The sequence below is a fragment of the Psittacula echo genome, assembly GCF_963264785.1.
Source record: "Psittacula echo genome assembly, chromosome: 3".
Classification (NCBI taxonomy): Eukaryota; Metazoa; Chordata; class Aves; order Psittaciformes; family Psittacidae; genus Psittacula; species Psittacula echo.
The window spans coordinates 118,868,410-118,895,904 of NC_137736.1; the positions used below are offsets into that span (position 1 = coordinate 118,868,410).

The 27,495-nt window shown below is 39.2% G+C and overlaps 1 protein-coding gene across 2 annotated transcripts; it reads left to right on the forward strand.

Annotated features, from left to right (window-relative positions):
- The first annotated feature begins 10,384 nt into the window (after window positions 1-10,384).
- On the forward strand, window positions 10,385-26,657 carry CHORDC1 (cysteine and histidine rich domain containing 1). Of its 2 annotated transcripts, XM_080613066.1 has the most exons (12): window positions 10,579-10,638; window positions 13,933-13,982; window positions 14,080-14,224; window positions 16,280-16,336; window positions 16,798-16,958; window positions 17,542-17,642; window positions 18,264-18,322; window positions 19,350-19,420; window positions 19,649-19,754; window positions 21,057-21,176; window positions 21,838-21,900; window positions 22,419-26,657. In XM_080613066.1, exons 3-12 carry the CDS (start codon window positions 14,132-14,134, stop codon window positions 22,560-22,562), a joined length of 975 nt encoding a protein of 324 aa, XP_080469192.1. In that variant the 5' UTR covers window positions 10,579-10,638; window positions 13,933-13,982; window positions 14,080-14,131; the 3' UTR covers window positions 22,563-26,657. The 2 variants fall into 2 exon arrangements, with proteins under 2 accessions (XP_080469191.1, XP_080469192.1); XM_080613065.1 differs by lacking the exon at window positions 14,080-14,224 and having other exon boundaries at window positions 10,385-10,638.
- The last annotated feature ends 838 nt before the right edge of the window (window positions 26,658-27,495 follow it).

Below are 27,495 nucleotides of genomic sequence, written 5' to 3' on the forward strand. Positions count from 1 at the left end.
TTCACCTTTTACATTCAGCATGTCAGCCCTTCTAAACCCATCCTCAGGCAGGTGCTATGTGCTCGGACTGCACTATGTAGCTTACACATGCCCACTGCTCACAAACATATCTGACACTCCATACTCCTATAGTGCACTGTTCTTGTTTAGGGCTCGATCTATGGTGCTGAGACCATTTTAAGGCAGATCTGGACATCAAATCACTTATTCTCCAGCTGAGCACCCACTCAGAAGAGCTGTTCCAAAGCCTCTGTGGTCTTCTACTGTCAGCACAAGTTCAATGTGTAATGCACTTGCACCCACCAGGACCTATTCTCCAACCACAAGTGCCTAAAGAGAAGGATCTCCAGCTTCTATTATACAATATTATACTAATACTTTGGGTTTAGACCTCTAATAACTGATTGCCTGCTCCTATACTTTATGCAATAACTCACTGTTTTTATTACAGCTTTAGGCTTAAACATCTGGTCACAGGTCTGTTTACATCCTGCTTTGGAGAATTCTGAGTCCAGGCAGGCAGCTTATATTACAAGTGCCCTGGTTTTGCTGGTTCTACTTCTAATTACTCATGCCTGACAACAAGATCAGTGTCAGCCGTTTCAGTGCTTAGTTTCTCACACTGGTTACATATGATCAATCGCACAGCTTTCCTCCTTTCTAAAGCTTCTCACTGACTGACACATCCATTTATTTACAGTTAAACAGGCACAGGCTAGAGATTTCACTTCCACGAGTGCAACAGGATAAAGGGGAATAAGAGCAGCGTGGAGGACAAGCAGCACTTAGGCCTCCTCATTGCTTACTTGGTCTCTTGCTGCCAGCAATGGAAAATTTCATAGGGGTCAGCACAGGACACTCTCCAGAATGCTCCTTACTGCAACAGGGTTTTCTCTTCAATTCTAGTAAAGTGGCTCTTCAGAAGGTTTGCATGCTCCAGCCTCTTCACAAAGACAGCGGTGTTCATTTCTCTCCAGATGGAAGCGTTACCCACAAATAACTACACTGACATTTTCTTCTCTGCCCTCTTACTCTCCTGCCACAACCACACTAATAAGTCAGTAACAGCAGGAAATAGAGACCAAGTCATTTCAGATGACTAACAGAGTTCAGATACCCCAATTAATTTGGTGCCCAGCATAAGGCATGTTAAAGGAACCTCCACTTTTCAGCAAATGGTAATTCAGCGTTACATGAAGATAAAATAACATTCAGTAATCTCAAAGGAGATGCCAGTATCAATTTAAAGCGGATGGGAACATCTTTGGATTTCATTACATCTTCTCATAGACTTGGAGATAAAGGAATTAGATATTATTTCTAAAATATTCACTTGTGCTTATCTAGAAATTATTCTTTTGTACCCTGTGCATTTGAAAGTGCAGTCACTTCAGTACTATGCTGAAATTAACTCAATATTTACAGAGTATTTTTGAACAATGTGGTCTTTTTCTCCCTTATATTGCAATGAAACATCAGGTTAATGTATTTTTTGTAACAGTACTGACAAAATACCGGAGCACTCCACTAACTTGTACTTCATCAGCTCTCTTTGATTTCATATCTTTGTTTTGGTTTCCCAAAATAAACATTTTGACTGTTTCTTTTGAGATGAAATAGTTAAAAACAGAGAACTGGTAAGCATTTTTACTAAGCATTTTTACCCCTAAATACAGTCACTTATTACATAAACATCTGTATCTTCGTTAACTAAGCTCATTTTTGGTTAACCATCTCCTAGCTTCTGCCTCAACAGAAAACAGGGCTGTTGGCAAAACTACTCTGGGGCTTTTCAAATGCCCAGGTTTCACAATGTAACCCATGATTAGTTTTACCTCTGACATCTTTGCAACACCTATACTTTTGCCTAAAAGACACATTAACTGTGACTATGATTTCCCTGCATATGTGCAAAACAGAGTACCAGGTTGGAAGGGATCTCAAGGATCATCTGGTCCATCCTTTCTAGGCAAAGCATGACCTAGTCTAGATGTCCTGGCACCCTGTCCAGCCGAATCTTAACAGTGTCCAATGCTGGGGAATCCAGCACTTCTCTGGGGAGATTATTACAATGGCTGACTGTTCTCATTTGGAAAATTTTTCCTCTTGTGTTTAGTCAGAATCGCCAGGAGTAACTTGTGTCCATCACCCCTTGTCTTTTCCATGTGATTCCTTTCAAAAAGGGAGACTCCATCTTCTTTGTAGCCACCATTTAAATACTGGAACATGGTCATAAGATCTCCCCTGACCCTTCTTTTCTCTAGGCTGAACAAGCCCAGTCCTCTCAGCCTTTCCTCACATGGCTTTCCAGGCCTTGTATCATCTTCGTGGCTCTTCACTGAACCCTCTCCAGCCTGAATCCTCTCCATATCTGAACTTGCGTTTATCTCAATATCTTGGCACGTTTTGCATATAGTACATACATAATAGATCTTAACCATGCTTTCAATACCTGTATTCTAACATCTATATTATATATTTGTACTGGTATCTATATCTACCCTTTATTTATATTTCCTGCTATCTCTTGCTGTGATGTGGCTCTTTCTTTTTTCATTATTGCTTTCCAGTGTAGTTCCAGCAGCTCCAGCCTGCTCACCTTATAAGCCAGGCAGTGAGACTGATGCTCTCTTGAACTGCTGTGTCAGTTTACTGGTAAATAGATCAAGCACAGAATGCTTTATTTTTCTAGCTTATTTTGTTGTGGTGACTCTTCCTAAAGTCACATTAAAACTCTTCTCCCTTTATTTCAAACTATCCACGAAGTTTAAAAAACCCCACACACAATCATAGTTACCATAGAAACTATCTCTAAGATACAGAACAATTTCTTAAAGAAGTCTGCAGAGGAGTACCTAGTAGCATCAGAGCTGTGATACAGAAAATGAGGGATGGGCTGTACTCCAGAGCCTGAGTTTATCACACATTTCTTGCAGCGATGAAGAGTGACTCTGCTGAAACAGGAACAGCTATTTGCAGAGTGAACTGACTTATCAGTGGGTCACATGAGTATCACAAGTCCATCACAAAACAATAAAACAGAGTAATAAACCTTATCCCCCCGCATCTTCAAGTTGTTACACTTGTTAAGAGTACGACTGGGGTGCTGCACCAGACCCAGACGAAGGGTAATGTTTTCTGCATTTGTGTTCCTATCTGTGAAAAATGACAGAATTCCTCTGGATGGAAATAATGTGTTATCTGGTCTTCTCATGGTACTGACATCTTCCAGTCTTGCGACGCTATGAGAAAAACAAATCTCTTGTCATTTCAGCCCATAAATGGCTCCCTTTGGCGTTAAAAAGTCTGTAAAAACCATAATTACAATTGCAAAAAACCAGAGACAAAACCCAAGTAACAGATCCCACATGCATTCCCAACGCATGACATCTCAAGCGTAAGTGCAGACACTTTTCTACTCAAAGATGCTGCCAAATAAAAAGAAATGTCAATGCTATTTGTTCTTGCTACTCAAAAAAATATGTTTTCTGAACTGCATTTCAGTATCACTTTGTATTGAGAATGCCTGCTGGAACACAGTTCAGAGCTGTTACAGCAGAATTCTGCTACCACCTTCTGGCTGACAGAAATACACAGCACTAACTTCACCAGTGCACATTGATTTCGTAACGTGTTTGCTGCTCTTTCAGTCTGCACTCTTCACAAGATGCTGTCCCATTGCCTTTAATGAAGAAATAAGTAAGACAGACAAAAGAGTTACACCTTCGTTTTGAAAACCTTTCTCATAAAAATGAACAAATTGCAAACCTAAGTATTTGATTTTTGTTAAGGATCTGAAAATCATTCTTTTGTAATTAAGATTCAAATTTATCATAATAAAAATTAAACTTCTTGACATAAATCCAAGTTTTATTTTTCGCCATCCGCCTCAAATAAAAGTGTCGTGGTTCAATCCAACTTATTATCAATTAGCAAAGAAATCCATTGTTTACACCACTATAACTCACAAAAGGTGCAGCCCTGTAAAGTCTTTTGCATGCTTCTCTCACTGCATGTGTGATTTAGTCCCACTAACTTCACAGTGCCAGAAGCAAAGACAATCTGCATGCTGAATTGATGCTTTTACTTCAATATAATTGCCTGCAGTAAATTGACTAAAAAAAGAGCATAACCAGGTCATAGCCTTGTTAGCTCTGGTTTGTCCTCTTCTTCTGTTGCCACAAATAATTCTCAAAACTTCTGGAGTTACATTACAAAATCAGCATTTTTTTTCTCTACCTCTTAAGTAACTACCTAGACTTCAGCTCAAGAAAAGCCTGAAGCTGTAGGATTAAAGGTTCAGAAACATGACGATAAACAAAAAGAACTTTGTATGTAAACATTTTAAATATCCTTATTTTTAACACAAGGTCTGATGTAGGGAATTGTCCAAAAGAGCACCTTGAATGGGTTTGGCAATATGGAGCAAGTGGGAGTAATCACATGAGCAAGGAGGAGTAAAATAAAGGTCATTGTTATTTTCCATAACTAAGACCAGGTCATTTCTTCTAATACAAGTCCCTTCTGCTGCTGACACAGGTGGTGAGAACTCCCCTCACCATGCACAAAACCAGATTTTGTTGTGTTAGTCCCCTCCAGGATAAAACAAAAAGAACAAAAAGCTGAAGATGGGGCAAATGGAAGCTCAAACACTCCATGTAAATATCCACCAAATTAAGTGAACGTGTTACAACATGTAACTTTCAAGTACCCGATCTATATCCCGTGTTTCTTCTGCTCCCACCAGTATTCATGCAATCCACCAAATTTATTTTCAGATTGCTTTGGGTCACAGAATTAGTGCACTCTATGTACCTACATGAATTATCTGACTATTTTCTCTCATCTAAGGAGCTGAATTTTTTTAAACTTCATCATAGCATTTATTATTTATTCAGTTTTATGTATTATTTATTTAGTTATTCACAGATTCTGTGGAGCTGCAGGAAGGATGAAAAGATCATTATAATACACGCATCACCGCAAGTTATTACAAAATACCACAGCAGAATGGCTGTATAGATTGCATCAAAGAGGTTTCACTCTCAGCAGCTGGGTCAAAGGCATAGAAAAAGTTAAATGAGGAGGCATCAGCATTTATTTGGACTTAACCCATATCCTATTGAACTCAGTAACAACATTTCCAGTCTCCTTAAGCAGGACCTGAAAGCAGACTTCTGGAAACTGCTTAAAAACTTATAATGTTTTCTAGGTTTCAAAGGCCCCTTGAGAATCCAGCCATAAGTGACTAAGCCTCTTTCAAAATGAAATGCAGGCACCTAGGTTACTTAGATGACACCTTTGGAAATTCTGCTTTAAATGAATTCTTACCATCACACAGCAAGCCAGATATCAAAGGCAGGTGGCTAGCCCTAATGAAGCATCTATTCAAATTCAGGCCATGTTTTAGCAGCAAGCACTCGGGTGGATTATCAGAAGCTGGTGCTGTTTAATCTCTTACCTCCTGGGAAAAAGTGGCATTTGAAAAATGTCAGGAATATCAATTGCAGGAGGGGGAGAGAAAATTCTCTCCTAAAAAGCCAGTTTTTCTGCTTCACCATGAGATATGAAGGTTTAAGATGTTCTGCCCATCAAATCTGGACATATTCTGTTGAACTGCACAGGTTCTTGCGAACTCTGCAGGCTTTCTACTCTCTCAGCTTTACAGAGATTTACAATTGTATTTTAAACCTTCGCTAAGCATACTAAAGGAAGGATTTGTTAATTCACAGTAAGATATTTTCACATCTGAAACAGAGCTACCTGCCCTGACTCTCAGTGAGTCTCCAGAATTCCTTTACATTTCAAGACTCCCTGTACGTTCCAAACAAGTTGAGGGAGCCCAGAATCTCCTTTGCCACTGATGAGAAGCCATCACATTCCAGTGCAACAGGCACCACAGCCCTAGTCTGGAGCTACAGTCTTGACTTCTCTCCACCCTCTGACAGTTTGATTCAAAACTGGTTTAGTTTGGGGATCTTCTTGCAATCCCAGGACTAGCAGTTCTGCATGAACAATGTCCTGGTTTGCAGGCAGGGGGATGAAAGGCTCCTCACCAAACTGCCAAGCAAACCAGCAGATCCTGCAGTTTGAGAAGGGAACTGAAACATGCTGCTTCTTTACAGATTCAGATTTTACAGTGAAACCTTGCTGTTTCAAACGCTCAGAAATTCGTGACCATTTTGTGTCTAAGTGCCATTAACCATGGACAAGATGGGATGACTTTTGACTGGTGGAAATGTGGAATAGCTCACACAGAAAGCACTGAACGGTGCATTTACATGCTACTCAGCTGTGAGAGCCGATAGAAAATAACATTACTTAGACATTCCAAGTCTGATAATATATTTTCAAGCTTAGAACACAACAAAGATACCACTTCTGCCTGCCTAAAGCTGCTTCTGACAAAGAATTGTCATGCAATCTATCCTTTGTCACACTTCCAACATCACAATCTGCTTATTTCACCTACCCACTTGATCCAAAGCAGCAAATACAGTTCTGGGTAAAGGCTTCCTATGTAGTACAGAGTGCCTTGAACTGAAAACGTCCATAACAAGGCTTTGAAGTATTGATCTATTGTTTTTAGGTAAATAAATGTCAATGATAATACAATGCATAATATTTCATGGTACACAGTTGTAGAGATGAAACAACTTCACATGATAATGATCATCTCCAGGCGTAATAAGCGAACATTTTCCTTGGTTTCTCAAGACCACAGGATGGGCAGTAGCTCTGCGCATTAGAAGGCAACACACATTCCTGGTTGTACCAGCCCAATCTGTCCAACTAGCACTCTGGAGAAAGCAGAGAGAATTTAGAATGAGAAGCAAAATACTGTCACAGTGAATGTGTTGCTGTGACACCTCAATCTTCTGGTCCAGATTGCGGGTAATGAATCTCAAATTAAAAAGGATTTTCCTTGAGAAAAGAAATTGAACTCCTTTACCACAAGAGAAACTCATTTTCACTGTCTGATCATCTAATTTGACTCCCTGAATAACTAGACACAGGAATTTCCTGGTGCGATTTCTGCTTCAGATATATTATCTGTGCTTGAAAGACAATGTCTTATATATACTTATGTCTATATATATCCACACGTGTATACATGTATACACAAATGAACACGTAAGACTGACAGATACCATCCAAAACCAATCATCTTTTTCAAGCTTCCAGTGATGGAATAATAATACCATAAATCATCACTACTATTAAGAAAGTAGATCTGATTTCTGGATTGCAAATGTGCAGCTTTCCTTTCCAGCCACTGATTTCCCCTATGCATTTCTGCTAGACTCAGTGACCTTGTACTAAAAATAGCAGTCTCCCATGGAATGATGCAAACCACAATCAAGGCTTAACCTTCTCTACAATTACTTCAAAATTCCCTTCGATGAGAACATTTCTGGCATTTTGTAATCACCTATGATCAGGAAAAACCCCTGTGTTCCTACCATCAGTATGACTGGCACTGTCAGATTATTTCCCACCAACTCTTTTAAGTCTATCCAAAAGCAGACATACAAGTCCAGAGCAGCAGTACATTCTCCTGCTTATGTCTGTCTGTTGTAGAACACTGCTTCCATTCTTCTTTTAAGTGCAGAAATTTCTAATGTGAGAAAAATAGAACATGTGTAAATAAAATTATTTATTATGAAGGTGATGAGGCGCTGGCACAGGTTGCCCACAGAAGCTGTGGCTGCCCCGTCCCTGGCAGTGTTCAAGGCCAGGCTGGATGAGGCTTGGAGCAACCTGGTATACTGGAAGGTGTACCTGCCCGTGGCAGAGGGTTCGAACTGGATGATCTTAAGGTCCCTTCCAACCCAAACCATTCTATGCTTCCATAAAAATAATAATAATAAAAAAGTTACACAAAAATCTTTTATTATTTCTCAGATAAGATTATCTCAGAACACCAAATACAAGATCCAGTTCTTAAAGACATCATAAAAGTTTGTCTAACATTCTATAAGACTTTAAAATTGAACAACAAAACTCATCCAAAATTAAGTAAGTAGTTTTCACTACAGGTTCCTGGAACCCAACATCCAGTGACCAACCATTAAAAAGTGACCAACTTAAAAAGAGAAGTCTCTACACAAAATATACAGGAATATGAGACTTAAATATCTATTATGCCCACAAGAAGCTGATTACCTAACTCTTATTTGAACAAGGCACTCCCCACATTTTCAAAACTCAGCTGGAAATCTCTTACACCTCCCTACCAAGCACAGGAACCGCCTTTTGAAGCTCTGCAGACTACTGTGAGATGATTCTTGTGTACTGTAGTGGTTTGTGCATGCAGAATAGATGTGATTTCAAAAGCCTCAATTACAAACTAGTATTTGCTTGTACACTGTTCTATAAAACAAAAACCTCGTTCCACTTAACATCACCTACAAACCTTCAGAAAACTGATTGTGTGTATGTTAAAACTAATAACAAATTGAGTTTTCAGGTTTTCTTTAATGTGATCAACTACATGATTTTGAACTATGAAACAAATACCTGCATGATGGATTGGTTTCTGGAAGATCTAAAGGCATGTCTCTGTATCAGTGAGATAGCAACTAGGTATGGAACACCACCACGTGATACTTTTGGGGAACTATATGGATTTTAACATTTTCTCTGTTTGAACCAATGTCCATCACTAAGGTCATAGGAATGCTACTTTTTAAGCCCGTAAGTATCATGCTAGTAAAATAAGAGGTTTTAATTTTATATACAATATTATCAAAACAGAAATTGATGCTGCCTCTGCAGAAGTGCAACTTGTTTGCATTCCACAAAGCCAAAAATGGCTGGATTCTTCTGAAATGGAAGTATGCTTGCTCACTACAGATGAAATGCAACCATAGTCCCAGGAATAGCACAAAACTTATTTTGTAGATATAAATCAGACTTTTATCCTTATCTGGCATTTTCACTTGACAGCAAGTAAGTGAAATTCTTGTTTCAGGAACAATTTTTTGCACTATGGTAACAATGTGAATACACCTACTTTTAATTATGCAATATTTCCATTAATTTTCTTGCTTTATAAGGCATCCACAAACAGAAATGTTTTCTAAATAACAGGAAAGGATAAAACTTAATTATACTCTTACTTCTTCCCTTTCTTTCCTGTTATCACAACATGCATTTATACATTAAACCACACCTGGCAAGCAGCAAAACAATGTGCTTTCTTCTACTTGAAACTGAGCAGCTTATTCTCCCAGTCCACCACAGGCCTCAGAGGGAGCTTCAGATCAGAAGCAAGAACTTAGTATTTGATAGCTCAAGTAAACCTGTGTCTTTATGTAAGGTATACAGATAACGAAGCAAGTGGAGCATATCTCACATAAACTTACCAGTTTGCAAAAGACTGTTGGAAACAGTCTGCTATTACCCTTTTTGCATCCTTAAACTTCCTTTAAAGAAGCACTTGTAGAGATCAGTTAACCTTCTCATTCTACACACAAGTGCTTCAGGATTTGTTGTACGTCATACGAACACTTCAGCACTCCTAGTTCAAAAATTATGCAGTAGACACTTCATTAGCTGAAATCAATTTGTATTTGCCTGCAGAAGCACAGATCACCGTAATTATTACATACAACCTATTATGAGACATCAAAGAAACTGGCATACTATACATGACACGTAAGCTGGTCAGATGACAGGAGCACTCAGGGCAACCTTAAGGGAACTGTGTGAACACTAAAACATGATCTTTTTCAGAGTCATTTGTGACGTTAGTAACTTTATGTGAAAATACATATACAAAAGGGGTTTTTAAATTAACCTCACATGTACCATTGATATCTAGAATGTAAGCATCAAGTTTCCTAATTACACTATTTAGCCAAGTATTTCTTTAACTGATTTAGACAACCTACATTCCCCACAAAAAGTTAGAAACCAGCCAAAAGCTGAACATCCCCGCACCAGCCCAGCACCTGCCACAAGCGAAGTGCTCGCCGGCTCCTGATGACTCCAGACCAAAGAGCACAGCGCTTCCACAGCCAAGCAAGCTGTGGCCAGCAGTGCCCAGAGTCCCTCAGCTCCTCCCTGGCCCAGCCACAGGATGAGACCCTGAGGAGGCCGGCCCGGCCCGACACAACAGGCCCCTGTGGCTGGGGATCACCGCTGGTGCCGGCGGCGATCAGCCCCCTTCTGCTGCAGCTGAAAGGCTCCCCGAGGAGCTCCTCTGAGCCCGGAGCTTACCTTGCCATGGGCACCAGGGCCACAAAGTAAACCTAACCCAACATAACAGCCCCTTCACCACCATCCCTACCCCTCCGCCCCGCATATCCCGGCCCACCGCGCATGTGCCCCACTCCCTTCCCCCCGCGCATGCGCTCCGTGCCGCTGCTCCTCATCCCCCTCCTCCCCTCACTCCAGCCGCCTGCGCAGCCGCGGCTGCCCGTTCTCCCCTTCCCCCGAAGCTTCGTGAAGCTTCCGGAAGGCTCCGGCCGACTTTTTCCGCTGAGGGGCCGGCCCGCCCCTCGGCGCTGCGCCCCTGCAGCCTCGCTTTTCCTCGTTGTCACGGGCGGTTCGCCGGCCGCTCTGCCGCCATGTCGTTGCTGTGCTACAACCGGGGCTGCGGCCAGCGCTTCGACCCCGAAACCAACACGGAGGGTGAGAGCGGCGGCGGAAGGGAAGGGGGGGTGCGGGGTGCATCCTTAAGTGCTCCGCAGTTTTCGGCCTGAGGGTGTGAGGGGCGGCCTCTCAGAGGGGTTACGAGGGCTCTGCAGGGGAGCTATGAGGGGCGAGCTGAGGCACCCGCGCCCGGTGTCCTCCCTGGCCGGTGAAGCCACGTCGCGGTGTGACGCTGGAGCTGTCATTGGGGTCTGTGAAGGACGGACAGCAGCGCTAAGGAGCAGGGACAGCCCTGGCCTGCGGACTGTGTAGTGTGTCCGTGTCCCTCCCGCCATCCCTGTCTGTCACTGCACCGGACTGGCCCCGGCTCACTTCTCCCCGAAGAGCTCGTGGTTTTGTGTGGTGGTCTCAGTGTCTTTAGGGGTGGAGGGGCTGTCCGGTGTGGTGAAGCGATGCTGCGGGCTGCTCCGTTACAGGCTCCGCGGCCCCTGCACAGCGGATCCTGCCCGGGCACGAAGGTGTCCCGTCGGTGCGGAAACGCGGAGCTGGCGGTGGGCCTGAGTACGGGGTTCTTGTGTAATTATAAAACTCTTCACAGCAGAATGAGGGGAAAAAGGTAATAAGGACCTGCTCCGTACGTTACTGTTACCTGTTTTAAAGGTAGAAACTGGATGCCTTGAGGAACAGACGTGTTTCTTCTGAGGGCCTCTGTGGGTGTTGCATACCTAGCAGTTATCAGCGCCTGTTGTTTTAATTGTAGTATGTGGGCTAGGAGCTGGTAATTAAATATGTCTTACGATATATGTATGTCTGTTTTGCCAAGTGCTGTGAGCTCTTGCAGTGCTTCCTCTATGCATACTGTGAATCCAGTACCTGGTGAAGCATAGAATGGTCTGAGTTGGAATAGACCTTAAAGCTCATCCAGTTCTAAACCCATGCCATGGGCAGGTACACCTTCCACTACACTAGGTTGCTCCAAGCCCTATCCAGCCTGGCCTTGAACACTGCCGTGGATAGGGCAGCTGCATCTTCTCTGGGTAACCTGTGCCAGCGCCTCACCACCCTCACAGGGAAGAATTTCTTCCTTATATTTAATAAGGGGGTGAGGGGAAAAGAAAGGCAAAACCAGATCAAACAGGGGTTTTTTTTGTTCTCTTTATTTGTTCTTCCCATTTGCATGCAGTGACCTTAATGCAGAGACAGCATTATCAGTCTGTCTCCCAAAAGGTTTTGCAAAGTTTTCACAGTGCTGTCATTTTAGTTTTCATAATTCCACAGAGGCTGCAGAAGGGTGATCTGAGTTTTCAGTAGGCTTGCTTTCAAGTGGTTAGTAAAGCAACTCTTCTGGCTGAATTGCTAGAATGGCCTCTTTGCATTAGCCTTATTTGTAGAGACCCACAAGATTAGAAGTAGGCTAACGTGTTCTAGCATGTGTGTGAGTTCCGCGATTAAGAAACATGGCATAAAGTGTATTTCTTTTTCTGAGCTAAGTAATGCCAAAGAGAGGGGCAGCAGTTTGAGTAAGACTCACTAATGTTAGTAACTTGAAAAGCAAGCAGTTGAAAATCACAGTTGTGGAGTGATCACTTTCCTGCTCTGGCAGGGGGATTGGACTGGATGATCTTTTGAGGTCCCTTCCAATCTCTAACATACTGTGATACTTTTGTGACCATCCCCTGCGTCCCTTTGCTCCAAAAGACAAAGCAGACGGGGTTTTGTACTAAAAATTCTCACTGGGGCTTCATGACCATTGTTGTTATTAAAACAACAGTTCTTCACCCTGTTCCTATGTTTGTGACCAAGTTGTAGTAGGCTGATGTTGTTGGCCTGGCCCTGTGCTAGCTGTGTTGCTTGGCTTGGGAGAAACAGCTTCTTGAGAAGTTTATTTTGGTGAGTAACTGTACGCTTACTGGAATTACTGTTTCCTAGCCTAACCAGTTCTAAAGGTAAATGTAGTTATTCACAGACCACTTCCGAGAACACTACCATGATGCTTGTGATGACATGGTTTTATAGTTTGCAAAATAACCTATATTTTTGTTTTTATTTGGTTTAGTAGTGAAGTCCTGGGCTCTTCTTGCAGAATAGCCACATTTTGTTTTATATTCCTGTGAGGTTTACCAACATTAGCTTTGTATCCTGAAGCTAAAGGAATTCAGATGTCCCAAAATACCCACCTTTTGAGTTAAGGTGGGAACTGATGCCTGCCAGGTATGGTAGTACTTTAGGCTTAAGCAGTGAATATAAAATCAAAGAAAATTATACTAAGCGAGATTTCTTAAAAATTTACACTTTTATGAAAACTACAAAGCTTAGTTGTTTTTTCTTTCTTATTTAATATCTGTAGGTAGATTACTACTAAAGTTACTTAACACTTCTATCTTTTGCTTCCTATTGTGTGCATTTTGGTATTTTTCACTCTTCCAGTTTATGGAGACTTATTACAAAAATTGTTACTATTTATGTTGCTTTTAGCTGTTTCTAACAAGAAAAATTTTGCATTACTGGCTAAAAGACAACAAGTATTTCCCATCACTTTTAGAGTCGGGTCATTAAAATACTATCCATGCAGTATATGTCAAAGAGAAGTTAGAGCAATTATATTACTTTCAGAAAAATGCATACCTTAAGTAAAAAAAGAACAGTTGCAACATAAAAAGCTGTAATGTTGATAAACATCTCTGAACATAAGCAGTTCCATTAATGGAAGTTAATGTTTCAGTGTGGTTTTTTACAGAACCTATTTAGTATTGACATGTCTAAATTGTGTATGTGGAAGATTAGCATTTGGCTTCATGTCCTGAAGTGACCTAGGATACTACAGACACTGAAAAAAGATCAAGCTCATTAACGTGGACAAAATGATGGATTTGTGTTGAGAGATGTTTTTAACAGTGCTTCTGGGTAGAAACCCTTGCTCAGGTGCAAATAGATGTATTTGGTGTGTAAATCACTATTTTATGTCTGTCAGGTGGCCACAGGACCACCTTTTTACTTCCACTGAATTGCCAGTAAGAACTGACTGTTGATGGAGGCGAAGGATGGTCCACAGAAAGTTTATTTGCTCCATGTGGAAACAGAAGTTTGTCTTAGATGCCTGCTTTCTGTTTTGTGTTGTATAATACAGAAGAAAAGAATCTTAATTATTGAGGTTTAATGCACTCTATCTTGTTCTGTGGAGTATGTGTATTCCTTAATAAGTATGTGCACTTGGGGAAGTGGGACAGCTCATGGCATATGAGAATTGCAATGTGAAATTTTTGCTGGGTTTGTGATGGGATGAATAAAGATTCTTGGTATGCCTGAATATTAATAATAGTAATTTCCTTCTAGGATCATGCACTTACCATCCAGGTGTGCCAGTCTTTCATGATGCTCTCAAGGTAAGTAAGCAACTGTGTGTCAAAATCTTTTTTTGTCATATATGTGTAAAAGAGTATGCTTGTTTCTTTTTTAATTCCAAGTGTTCCAATGTTTTAGAAACTGATGTTCATGTTTGAACATGAACTGAGGAACTGATGTTCATCCTATCATGTTTGAGCAACCCCATGAAATTAGACAAGCACACTTACGCAGCCCTGAAGAAGACATTAAAAGCTGTACTCATGATCTAACTGCTGTGCAGGTCTGTATGACACGTGTTTCCTGTTGATTGACCTCAGGTGTCTCAACAGTTTAGGTAGATTATCTGAATAGATCTTTGGAGGCATTGAGGGGTGTCATACTCTTTCAGTTAATTAGCCTGCTTGGAGTTCAGACCAGCTGCTAGTGGTCTTATGTGGCTGGAGCACTAATCATAGAACCACAGAATGGTTTGTGTTGGAAGGGACCTTAAAGCTCATCCAGTTCCAACTTCCTGCCATGGGCAGGGACACTTTCCAGTAGACCAAGTTACTCAAAGTCCCGTCCAACCTGGCTTTTAACACTGCCAGGGATGTGGCACCTGCAGGTACTCTGGGCATCCTGTGCCAATGTCTCACCACCCTCACAATAAAGATCTTCTTTCTTGTATCTAATCTTGTATCGAATCTAAATCTACCCTCTTTCAGTTAAGGTGTGCATGACATTTGCCTACTGTAAAGAACATTTGTGTTCTCTTAATCGGTCAAATAAGAATGTTAAGTTGAGACTGATTGCCCTTGGCTCTGATGCAGCTGTCCAGGATTCTTGGGCTACATCTTCAGCAGTGAATTAAATGTACGTGTGACTGGTCTCTAGTGCTTAGGCCAACTGCAGAGGCCATGTTCATTACATTAAAATGTTTTCCTGCAAGATCTACTGAATGCATCCCGAGTGCCTACATGGAATTACTTAGACACAACTGCCAAGACAGTACTGGAAATCATGCTAACACTTTAGTTGTGTATGGTCAGAAATCTGGTGCCCAGAAATGGAGCCTTGTGCTGTTTACTGTATTAATAGAGCTGCAGCCTAACCAACCTATCTTAGGAAACCAAGCTGCTGTTAATCTGAGCTGTGGGGCCAGCATTTTTTCTTGGCACTTAGGAACTGCTTCAACTGGCAGTGCAGCTTATCCCTTTCTTGTAATGTGATGTCTTTTGGTCTCATGGAAGCTTGTGCATCTGTGCTGGGAAGCTTGTTTCCTGTAAGCTCTGCTCTTTCTGCAGTACGTAACTCTGGAATAGGCAGTGTGCCACTGGCAAATAGGGAAGGATGCTGTTAGATCAGATACGATGCAGTTACTTAGACTATGGAGTTTGTTCTGAACAAAATTATAGTTGTACTCATAAAAGAGTACATAAAACTTCTACCTAACTAAAATAACCGAAGTTACACTGTTGCCTCAAGAGCTTGTCTTTGCTCCCACTTATAAACGCCATTTTTAAAACAAATACTACTTTCCTCCCTTTCCTTATCCTGTCTTTTGGCCTGATCATAAAATTATAATATTTTGAGTGCTTTTCTTTCTCCTATAAATTATAGACAGTTTTAAGAAGGCAGGGTGAACCTTTTGTCTCCTCACTTGTGGAAGTAGCTGATAATTTTTGAGGATGTTGTAGAACCACCTACCAAACCCCATTGTGTTGCTTAAGCTTTCCAAGCAGTGGCGCATTTATTAGTCAAACTGTTGTCTTTAATAAGGTTCCTTGAGCTCTAAGGTATGTTACTTGGAGTGGCAAGATAATTTTCTCTAAAACTGGGTTTCTGGTTTATATGATAAAAAGTTCTTGGTTGATGTGGTTGGATAGATGGCTATGCAATGCAGATATCCAGCCTTGTGATGAAGAAGTAAGCAGTTGGAAGACATCACTAGTGCTCAAGGAAGATAAAAAATTCTTATTTAGGATGGGGGCCTGTATGTTCTGCCACAGGTGGGCCTAGTCCTTGGTGTAATATTTCTTTGTTTCACTTACTTGTTACCTTATAAGATGAAGTCAAGTTTCTTTTTCTGTCATACAGAGTTGGCACCAAACTTGTCACAGAAATACCGGCTCCCATTTACCAAATTTTCTGAGAGAAAAACTAAAAATGGCAGCTGTAACACATTTCTCTGGTTTTTAAAAATGCAGATGATAATAATATTGTCCAAAGAAAGGAAAATCTGTAATCGTGATGTACCATATCTTATAAAAGAATACAGTTAGTCTTTTGCTTTTTATAAGCTGTTGCCAAGTAAGGTAGTCATGGTTGTTTTGTTTTCATTCCAAAATGTTTATAGGGTTGGTCATGTTGTAAGAGAAGAACAACAGACTTTTCTGACTTCCTAAGCATTGTGGTATGTACTCCTGATTATTTACCATTTTTATACTTGTCAAATGACATAATATTGATGAGAGGTGGCATAATTTTGTTAAAACTCTGAAGTCTTGCGTGCACTATTTTTCTTGATACAGTGTTGAAGCTGGGTCTCATTTACAAGCTTTAATGGTGATAATTAGTTCTATTAAAACCTGTTTAGATGCTTATTAATAATGAAAGAAGGTCAGTATTTTTTTGAGCGTTTGCTTGATTATAGAAAACATGCATTTTTCTTTAATGCATGTCCAAATGAAGATATTATCCACTTTAGCTGTAGGATTTCTTTTGTAGCCAATGTTTCGAGTAGGTTAAAGGATGGTGAGTTAACAATGGAGCTGAAAAAATAAATCAAGAAAACCTGCTGCAGTTTTTGGTAGCTTTTATTTGTGCACACAAACTACAATGTGTATATATATAAACATATGTTTTCCTCCATAGGGCTGTACAAAGGGTCTCCATAACAGTGAGAAGCCTCCTGAGCCTGTTAAACCAGAAGTCAAAACTACCTCTGAACGAAAGGAACTAGCTGAACTGAAACCCAAATTTCAAGAACACATAATTCAGGCACCAAAACCATTGGAAACAATTAAAAGGCCAAGGTAGAGTATATGAAACTATGTTTGCCAAATTTGTGGTCAGCCAAGTTAAAGCTCATTTGGTTATTCAGATAGTGTCTCACACTTTATATAGTACAAAACTCCCGAATTAACTTTAAAAGGGTTTGTGTTCGGTAGCAGTGATGATGTTGCCTTAAGCTTCAAAATGAAATAAAAGAATTCAGGTTTGGACAGGGCAGTACTGGATCTCTCAGCATTTAGCTTCACAGGAAATAAAAACTGCAGCCAGTGGCTTAAGAATGCCACTAGCAGTTGTGTTCAGTCTTCTAAACAGTTATAAAAATAACTTCAGGATGCTTGTATTTAGATTCCTTAATCTCCCTGATTTGTTTTTATTGCTATAGTTTATATAGAATTTTCTATTGAATGACAAGACTGCCTTCTAAATTTCTACTGTTCTTCCATAAGCAGTAAAAATTGGCATTTGCAAAGCTAGATTGTTTCTTTGTTGTTGTAAGGGGAGTTGGAAAGGAAGAGCCTTATAGCAAGATGAAAATATACTACTTTGTTGTGTTTTGTAAATGATTTTATATGAAGCTGACATAAGTACATGGACATTTTTTAGCCCAGATGAGCCAATGACAAATTTACAACTGAAAGTGTCAGCTTCTTTGAAGCAAGCTCTAGATAAACTGAAGCTGTCATCAGAAAATGAAGAGAAAAAAGGTAAGGATATAGTGAGGTTAAGTTGATATGTGATGCTGATGGTTACACCAATAAATGCTATTTTTTTTGTTGTTGTTGTTTCTTAAGTGATAAGTTCTTAATCTGAGAAATACCTTCAGCCCAGGGAATGATGATCAATGTTTAAACGTGAACAATGTGGAGATTTGAGTGTTAGGAGCAATATGTTGCCATTAAAAATATTTGAACTGCCTGTTTTGGAAGATTTCTGGGTTAAATGGACATAACAGCAACATCTGTTTCTGAATATATGACTGAAAATGTTCCCCATAAATGAACTTTAATGCTGTGTTACTGCAAACATGATGTCATATAAAGCCTTTCATAAACTAGTGAAATCCCTATGAAGGCTAGTTGTTTCTCCCTCATCTGTTTCCCCTGTTTCTTTTTGCATAGGTAGTATAGCTTTTAGAATGCTTGTGGAATTTCTGTTTCTTTCTACCTTTCTGGTAGACTTCAGTGCCAGACAGAAAATAGACAGGTTAATAAGGGATTTTTATTTTTTTTTTTAGTCCTTAGCTGGTTTTAATTCTTAACGATGCAAAATATTTAGTAAATTACACAATTCAGTTTCTATTTTCTATAATACGACTCTGTTTACAGAGGAAGACAGTGATGAAATCAAGATTGGGACGGCATGTAAAAATGCAGGCTGTTCGAAGGTAAGTGGTTGAGTTCCACTCTTAAACCCAGCTGCTAAAGTATTGAGTATGCAGTTTTGGTTTTCTTTCTTGGGTGTATTTTTTTCCTGTGTGCTACAAATTGATTTGGAAAAGGCACAAAGTCCATGAGGCTTAACAAATTCACATTTGATAACGTGGTTTAGTATGGACGGATGTGGGCTGCTTGTGCTGAGATTGCTCTGAGAGATTACTTAAAATTACTCTGAAGCCTGACCTGTACTTCTAATGAGTAAGCTTGCCATTCTCATGATACTGACATTTTTCAGCTTTAAATGTTTAACATTGATGAGAAGTATCTTATAACACTTGCATTGCTCTTGATAACCTCTGTATTTTCAGAAGCATCTGAAGATCTTATTAATTAATGCTTCCAGCAAGAAGAATCCACAAAGAAAATGTTTTAACATAGCATAAAAATTAGTCTTTATATTAAACAGTCATTTAAACTGCAATTTTTTTACACTTACACCCTTGTGTTGTACAGAATGCGACAGTAGAATTTAAATAGGTATTTCATTGGATATGTGACAGATTTTGATTTTCTACTGGAACTCTGATGCGAAGAAAACTCAGCAGCCCTTTTTTGTGTTAGGAAGAACTGATCTGATATTCAGTGACAGAGTTGTATATTGTCTAATTCCTTTTCCAGTTCCATGTGTTTTAAGAAGGATAAATTTAAGTTCTTTTCCATTTAAATACTTGTTTTCTCTGAATATTCAGAGTATTTTTAAAGATGGGTATCTCCAAGGATCTAAAGTGACCTTTAGGAGCATAGATGATGTCACCGTTGAATTGGAAAGTGTAGCTTGTTAGGAGTGTCGGAGCCTTCTGTGAGTGAAGGTTGAATGGTTTCCTTGAAAAGCTAGGGCAAACCATTAGGTCTGGATTATTTATTCAAAAGTTTTGTAGTGCTTTGTTCACTGTTTCTGTTTCAAGTTGTGTTTTGTTTTTCCCTTTGGTCCTTATCCTCTAACAGTAATATACTTCAAATGTTTTGTTTTGGTAGACGTACGAAGGACCAGAGAGCACAGAAGAAGTATGTATATACCATTCTGGTGTACCTATATTCCATGAAGGGTTAGTATTCAGTTAACTCTAGTTTTTTTAATTAGTCTGTTATTTTGTACTCCTTTTTTTGTAGATGTTGCCTTGTTTTCATTCTGTATTTCTTCTTCAGTCAAAAATGGCAATGCTTGAAGAAGGTATACTAAATTAACAGTAATAATGTATAAAGGAAAGATCCTAAGTATTCACAGTAAATATTGTCCTAAATATTGTTTGTTAATTACTTTGCACATTTTCAAGGATGAAGTATTGGAGCTGTTGTAAAAGAAAAACATCTGACTTCAATACATTTTTAGCTCAAGAAGGCTGCACAACAGGAACACATGTATGGACTAAAAAGGATGAGGTGAGTAGCATTAGCATTGTCTACAGCTGGCCATTCTGAAGTTTGAATACTGAAATGTAGTTAGTAGTTTGAATTGTTCCTGTAGTTGAGCTGTTACAGATCACTGCCTCTAGAATAACATGGAGGATGATGTGCACAGCATGACAACAGAGAAATGGAAGGGTCTCCTTCTGTCTAGTTTCAATTCTGTTTACACATCTGAATATTTTTTCTGGTCTAGTTAAGTATTTTGGTTTGGCTACCAGTTTAACAATAGAAAGAGCATCTCTTTAGTTAGTAGGTACTTCAATGCAATGTTGGGAACAAACTGGAGAATAACAGGGTGAAAATATTTCCATTCAAGGCTTCAAAAGATTCTCAGAGAATGTTATAGAATGTAATAATGGAATGAACACTGGTCATATATTGGATGCAGGTGAGCACAAAATTCTTGGTATGAATATATTGTCTGTTGCTGAGACAAAATGGGTTAGATATTGCTACCATTCTATGGTTCTGTGATTTAACAGAAGAAAATAAAGATGTATGATAGAAAGTGGTAATTCTGATACCTCATCTTCACAAGTCCTTTATTTCCTTTAAGTCATGGAACTGCTGCTTCCTTTCAAGTTTTATGTTTATAGTTAAGAATTATTTTCTAATACAAAAAGGAGAGATTATGGAAAAAGCTAAAGTTGTGAGCCTGAAGCAGAAGAGTGTTCTTGTAAAGAATTTACCCAGATTTTAAGAAACTGTATATTAAATATGGGCATATTGAAATAATGGTCTTCTGGCTAACCGGGGGGAGGGGTACTTTGCATTTTTCTTGTCATTTTGGGTTTTTTGTTACCATTTATTCTTCCTGCATCAGAGAACAGAAGGTAATATTCAATAATTTTTTGCAGTAATTTGGAAGTTTGTTGAAGTCATGGCTGGCTTTCTTGTTTCTTTGTTCAGTTCCTTTCTGCAACCTGCTGGATGACTGTAGTCTTGGGAAGGAAGTTAATCCAACAAATAACAGTTTTGTTGTTTGGGTGGTTTTTCTCTGTCAGAATGTCCTGGTTTCTTATTGTAGTCTCTGTCATGAGCATTGATTTTCTCACTTCTAAGGTTTGTCAGGAACCAATAGCTAAAATATTTAGTGAAAAGAGATGTGAGTGGAGTCTTGCAGTCTCCCGTGAACATGAAATACAGCTCTTTATTAGCTGTGCTTATTTTATTATTATTAAAATAGTTCTGGGCTTTTACCCTGAATTAATCTTGTAAAAATACTCCTGAATGCAGTTTCAAGTTTTTTCTTTCTGTACCTGTTCTGTTACGTAGGGTAAGAAAGTAGTTCCATGCAGGCATGACTGGCACCAGACTGGAGGAGAAGTGACTATTTCTGTGTATGCTAAAAACTCTGTTCCTGATCTGAGCTACGTAGAAGCAAATAGCACAATGGTGAGCATTTACCTTAAGAAGTAACTCTTCTTTAATTCTTATAGCAGCTTAAAGTTAGGAAAATCTGGCTTCTACTTTACGTACAAGGCAGAAGGAGCGTAAGAATCTTATTTGAATAATGGCTTTTTCTTGGCATTTGTATTTGTTCAAGTATGTATAGCTTGGAGTTTTCCCTTCTGTTTGGACATCTGTGCTTTAATGGGTTTTGTTTAAGATACATTATATTATGTAAAAAATAACCCCGAACTCTTTAATTTAACTTCTGCAATTAAAACCCAAGTGTGATGGATTTGCATCACCATATGTGTAAATAATTATACATTCATAATTTAATTGTATTTGGCTTATTGTAATTTAATAGTGTTCTTCACAGTATGCAGCTTCTCAGCTGCTAATATTAAGCACCTGTTAAAATGCTTCACTGATTTCTTAATCATGCATTTGGAGAAAATGACACAGCTTCTAGGATGTATATATGGCCACTATTGGCTACAGTACTGTATCAGAAACTGTTAGGATGGATTTTCACTTCTGAGGGACAGTTTGATCAGTTTCCTTATTGTAGGGTCCGTGTTCTAATGTGATATATTTTGCTTAAGCATACTTGATGTGTCAAATGTTTTATTAGCCTAACAAAATTTTCTCTTGTTTTCCTGTTAAGTTAAATATCCATATTGTATTTGAAGGAGATAAGGAATTTCATCGCAGTGTGAAACTATGGGGAGTAAGTATAAGGATAATTTTTCTATTTAAAAAAAAAAAAGAAACAACAGCAAAACACAAACCTCAGCTTCCTCTCTTTCAAAACAGTTTGATTTGCCTCATTACTCTGCTTATTGAAAGAAATTCAGTTACTTGCATTCATTAATTACATTTAAATCTGAGTCTAATGCCCCAGATGATCAGGTGTGACAACATAGTTGGCACTGCTTTGAGCAGAAGGTGACCCCCTGAGGTCCTCTCTGATCACAGCTTATAGTGGTGGTGCAGAAAACCCTTGGCATTAGATAGCTGTATGCTTATGTATGTGTTAGACCAATGTATATGTTTCATATGCGTGGGCATATATATGTTCATAGCTTGGGAAAGGGGGAGAGGGATAACTTCTCTAGATAACAAGAGAGAACTCCATCTACCTAAACATCAACTGAAATTTAGCAATAAATTCCCAAGAACTTAATTCCCAAGTATCTAGCAGCCTGTTTTCTTAAATTGAAGAGTGAAATATGTTTTCTGTTCTAGGTAATTGATGTAAAGAGAAGTTACGTGAACATGACGGCTACAAAGATCGAGCTCACTATGAGAAAAGCAGAGCCCCTATTATGGGCAAGTCTTGAATTGCCAGTATCCAACACACAACAACAAAAAGAGAGTTCAGATCAATAATGATTCCAAGAGACAAGTTATTTCCCATTATGAAGTGGTGACTTGCTACTGTAATCAAATATTTTAACTTTTATATAGAGTCATTTTTTTATACCTGATCATATGTTCCATTATACAAAGAAATTTGATGTACAGTAAATGGGGGTGTAAGCTTGAAGAGTAATAGCTATTTCTGCTCTTGCTCCCATGAGTATATTTATGCTAGTTGAAGTGTCTCCATGGAGATCTAGAGTAAAAAGAGCTATTGCCCTTTGCTTACAACTTTACCTACCATGTACTGACCATCCAAATAGATGTGATTTCCGTCCACTGTGAGTGCTGAATTTTCAAGTACTCAGTTTAGACTGGGTCTGCTGGGTGGCACATGTTAGATTCAGTACTGTTCAGTATGAAGCATACAGTAATACAGATGCAAAAATCTGAGTTCATGAAATGATTAGCATGCAGTTCTACATCTAGAATAAAAAGACATACAAATATCAAAAACCACAGACTTACGTTTCTGTCTTCTGAAACTAAGGTTTGTTTCAATACCAGTTGGCTGTGGAGGGATGGAATAAACAGTATTTTGCTAAGGATTTCAGTACTTGCTGACTCTTGCAGTCTTTCATGTATAAAAGCAGGAGGTCAGATTGAAATAAAGTAAGTAAATGGACAATGAAATGGCTGAATAACTTAGCATCTCATCTGTGGAGACTATACAAACAGCAGACTATTATGAAATTACCAGGGTGCTGTATATATTTTACAGGGTATATTCTGTCCAATTCTGCAATACTTGAAATGGAGTCTTTTTTTCAGAGTAGGTGGATATGTGTAGTAGAAGCCAGTACATGCTGTAGGTGTTCCAGGAATTTTTTTTCCATGTAGGTATGCATGGCTCTTGTTTCTGAGGATGGTAATCTGAAAAACTAAATTTATCTACAGGATAAATCTTAGGAGAAACAAAAAGCAAGCTTTAAAATGTTTGTCTTGAATCATAATTGTACCTTTGAATTAAAATATGTTAAAATATTATTTCTTTTGAGCAGCGTAAGCAAAACACTGTAATATGAGATGAAGACCTTGTCTTTTTTTTGGAGTTCTGCATCAGTAACGATTTTTGGCTGAAAACAGGATAGTTTTAAAAATTAGACTTCTATCATAGAATCATAGAACAGTTAGGGTTGGAAAGGACCTTAAGAGCAGCACCATATGCAGTGAACTTGCTTTCTCATTTTGCTTCAAATAGTTTCTTAGTTTTGGATTGCAACTGAACAAAACCCAGCATTTTGTATATAAAGTCATGCAAAATCATAGATTCATATCATCATAGAATGGTTTGGGTTAGAATGGACCTTAAAGCTCATCCAGTTTCAACCCATCTGCCATAGGCAGGGACACCTTCCACTAGACCAGGTTGCTGAAAGCCCCATCTAGCCTGGTCTTGAACACTTCCAGGAATGGGGCAGATTAATGCAAATGGAAGCTTATACATCATTATTTATTGTGTCAAAACTTGTATTTGTAAATGAGTGGTCCTATGGACTTTGAAATGTGCAGATGCTCATCTGCCTACCTTGGTGGACCTGGAATAATTACAAGAGGGACACAGAACCTAGTAGTGCCATTCTGAAGTTAAATATGGATTTCTAAGAAACTTACTGTTCTCCAACAGGTATAATTTGGCATGAGCTCAGAGCTCTGTTTTTAGCAGTACTTGGAAGTCCTACTTCATGCTTAAATTAGTAGGAAATACATTACCAAAGAAACCATCCCCAAGCACCAAGAAAGTCAGGCTAGTTCTGTGTATGTGGGAATTTGCTTTGGTCCTTCTTTACTTTCATTTCAAGATCCTGTTTCCTCACAGTCTTGAACAGACTGTGGTTGCTTACTTGCTTGGGTCCCTATTAAAAGTTTTAGCTCTAAGTTCTGCTTAAAAGGTTCTATTAACCTCTAATAATGCCTTCTTTTTTTTCTTTTTTTTTTTTCCCCTGTATATAAATTTGGCAATGTCAAATCAATGCTGTGAAGTGATGAAGTGCAAGCTCACAAAAAATTGTATGCCTGCAAAAGGTCCTCTAAAAATCAACAGTTGTTCCCTGATGTGTTCTGAACTGACAAGCAGAGCTTACATTGGTGTGATATTGAGAACAGTCACTTCAGTGCTATTCAATGAAATGTTCTAGATAGCTATAGCTACTAGCATGCCATCTGTGGTTTTGTATGCAGAACTCTGAACTTGGACAGCAAAATGAGCAGTGTTCAAATGCCAGGATAAAGATCTTACTTAAGAAGCAAATTCAAATGTGTGTCTAGCCATATGGATATATAAATACCCTATATAAATGTTTTCTACATTTTTAACATATTTTCAATTTATTTGCATCCACACATGCAGTAGGTTTACATTATGTAAAATACATTTTAAAGAGCTACAATGGAAATGGGATTTTGGGGAAAAATGGTATTTTCTAGCAAGTTGTATTCTCCCTTAGTATACCAAATGCTAAACAGCAATGTGGATGAATGGCCCCTTCTGCTGAGACTTTGGGATCCCTTAACAGTTTGATATGCCTTTTCAAACTGCTGGTAGCTGAGTCAGCTTGGCCATAAGTAGAAGAGCGTTCCTGTAATCATGGTCTTCGCTTTTGCTTTTTATTCATTCCTCCTACTCTTTTCCTGTTGTTCATACTCTCAGCTCAAACTTAAAGATCCTTCCAGAGTTCCATACTGACTTCTTGTATCAGTACCAATAAATCCCCTTTTAAATTTCACCTGTTCAAAAAAGTAAGCAAACATACAAAAGGTCTCCAGCTTTGATGAGGCAGGAAGGTACAGATTTTACAGGTAACAGTCTAGTTTTCAATGGCCTTTGATGTTTTCCAGAATAAAAGGATAAACTTTCAGATGGTGCAGACTGTCACAGGTCTTTTGTTTAACTGCTTTAATTCGTAGCAGCTTATAGCTATGTCTTCATCATCAAGCTGCCAAAGCTGCATCAGTTACCAAGCTGAGTGTTCTGAGCGGAGCTCAGAACAGGTTTCAACATACAGTGTTTGATCCCAGTATTTCATGTAATGGCACCTCAACAAGAGTAGGGGTATCTGACACTTAAGTGAAATACTGCTTTGGCTGTAGCTTTTAGTAGTAAATGTGGACAGAAGGTTAAACCAAAATAATCACAGGACTGTCCCAGAAGCAAGGCTTGAAAACTGATTTTTGATTGTATAGGCTTTCACCTGTCTAATAATAGTGAAATGAAATTGCAAACAGGTATGTACTGGAATAGTTGCCGTTAAATGTGCCCTTTTATTCAAGTTTTCAGAAGTTCTGCTGTATTTCACAAGTTGGTTAATGTGATGTGGTATAGTATACTGTTATAATGAATGAGTCTTTAAAGGCTGTGGTGCGTTTCAGTGTGGGTTTACATGTTACACATGTAGACAATGTATTGTGAGTCTCAGAACTGACCAGATGGCAGATAAAACCTTTCCTCCACAATCCCTTTTCAATATGAAAAGTTGCATGAGTATGCAAATTCGTGACAGAAATCTTAATCTTTTCCCTCATGTATAAGCCCATGTTCCTACCTAGCATTACATCTGATACCTGTAATGTTTCTTGGAGGAGCTGGAATTTAATGTTAATATACTATTAAGCACTTCGCTGTCCAGCTGTTCTGACACTTGTATTTTACATGGCACTCATGTAACTTGACAAAACAAATCTTCCATGGGATGATCTTCCGGAACATGTACATTATCAAGTCACCATTTCAGTAGTTTAGGGATTAGTTTTACTAGGAATTTTGCCTTGAACAAAAGAATTAATTATTCTATGTAATGATGCGTTTTTTGCTTGCACTCTTTACACATGGCATGAATATTGGCTAAATACCTGTTAATCGTAGGTCTTGCCCAATTGCTACTAAATTTATTTTTCATCTCCGTTCAGGAACAAAATCCTTTTTAAAGCAATGAATTATGTGTCTGGAACACTGTTTTAAGATGGTAATAATATTGCCATTACAAGAGTCTTGAATTACGGTTGGAGGGTGGGAGATGTCTTTTTGCATGGTTGGTTGATTCTGCACATTCATAAAACTTACCTGCAGAAATTAATCTCATGTCTTCATGCTCTAGTTTTTTTTCTAAATGTATTCAATAAAATCCTTATTACATACTGGTTGCATCGGGGGGTGGGGGGGGGTTGACTTCTTTTGTTACGGGAGAGAGCTTACCTTTGGATTTGCAGCGTGGTTGTTGGAATTAAATGTAAGTGGGTGTTTTCAACCGGTCAGCTGGTGTCTTAGGAGACTGTGGCCCAGGGTGTCTTCTCCACCCCTTAGTTGTTTTCTCTCTCTGTTTCTTCCTCACACCACAGCCCAGTGAAGATACTTAGTGCAGCAATTTGGATAAGTGTGGCTGCTCAGAGGACGCCTGTCTCATTCCCAGGAATTGGTCTGTCCAAGAATTTTTAGCTTTCACAAACTTAGTGGAACTGGACTCATTCAAAATACAGTGTTTGGGTTGAAGGTACTATGGTGCTGCTGCCTTTTTTGTACTTTCTTGGACAAAGGAAGAAGATACTTGTCAAACCTCTGCCCTTTGAGAGAAAAAGGATTCATGTTTTGGGGCTTGACATTCCTAGAATCATTTAATAACAGACTGGTTTGGGTTAGAAGGAACCTTAAAGCTTGTCCAGTTCCAGCCCCCTGCCACAGGCAGGGACACCTTCCAGTAGAGCAGGTTGCTCCAACCCCAGTCCAACCTGGCCTTGAGCACTGCCAGGGATGAAGCAGCCACAGCTTCTCTGGGCACCCTGTGCCAGCGCCTCGGCACCCTCACAGGGAAGAGTTCTCTGTGGTAGTAAAAACTTTTTGTTTTCTCAAAGTTCAGGTACGTGTTTTAACCAAACATAACCAAAATTACTGTTGTGAATGTTACAAATT

Bases quoted from the DNA above. Each gene is read 5' to 3' on its own strand.
- CHORDC1 (XM_080613065.1), top strand. From the start codon at position 10,575: ATGTCGTTGCTGTGCTACAACCGGGGCTGCGGCCAGCGCTTCGACCCC. The intron at 13,983-16,279 runs GTAAGTAAGCAA...AAATGTTTATAG, and splicing joins TCTTTCATGATGCTCTCAAG to GGTTGGTCATGTTGTAAGAG. The intron at 21,901-22,418 runs GTAAGTATAAGG...TTTCTGTTCTAG, and splicing joins GCAGTGTGAAACTATGGGGA to GTAATTGATGTAAAGAGAAG.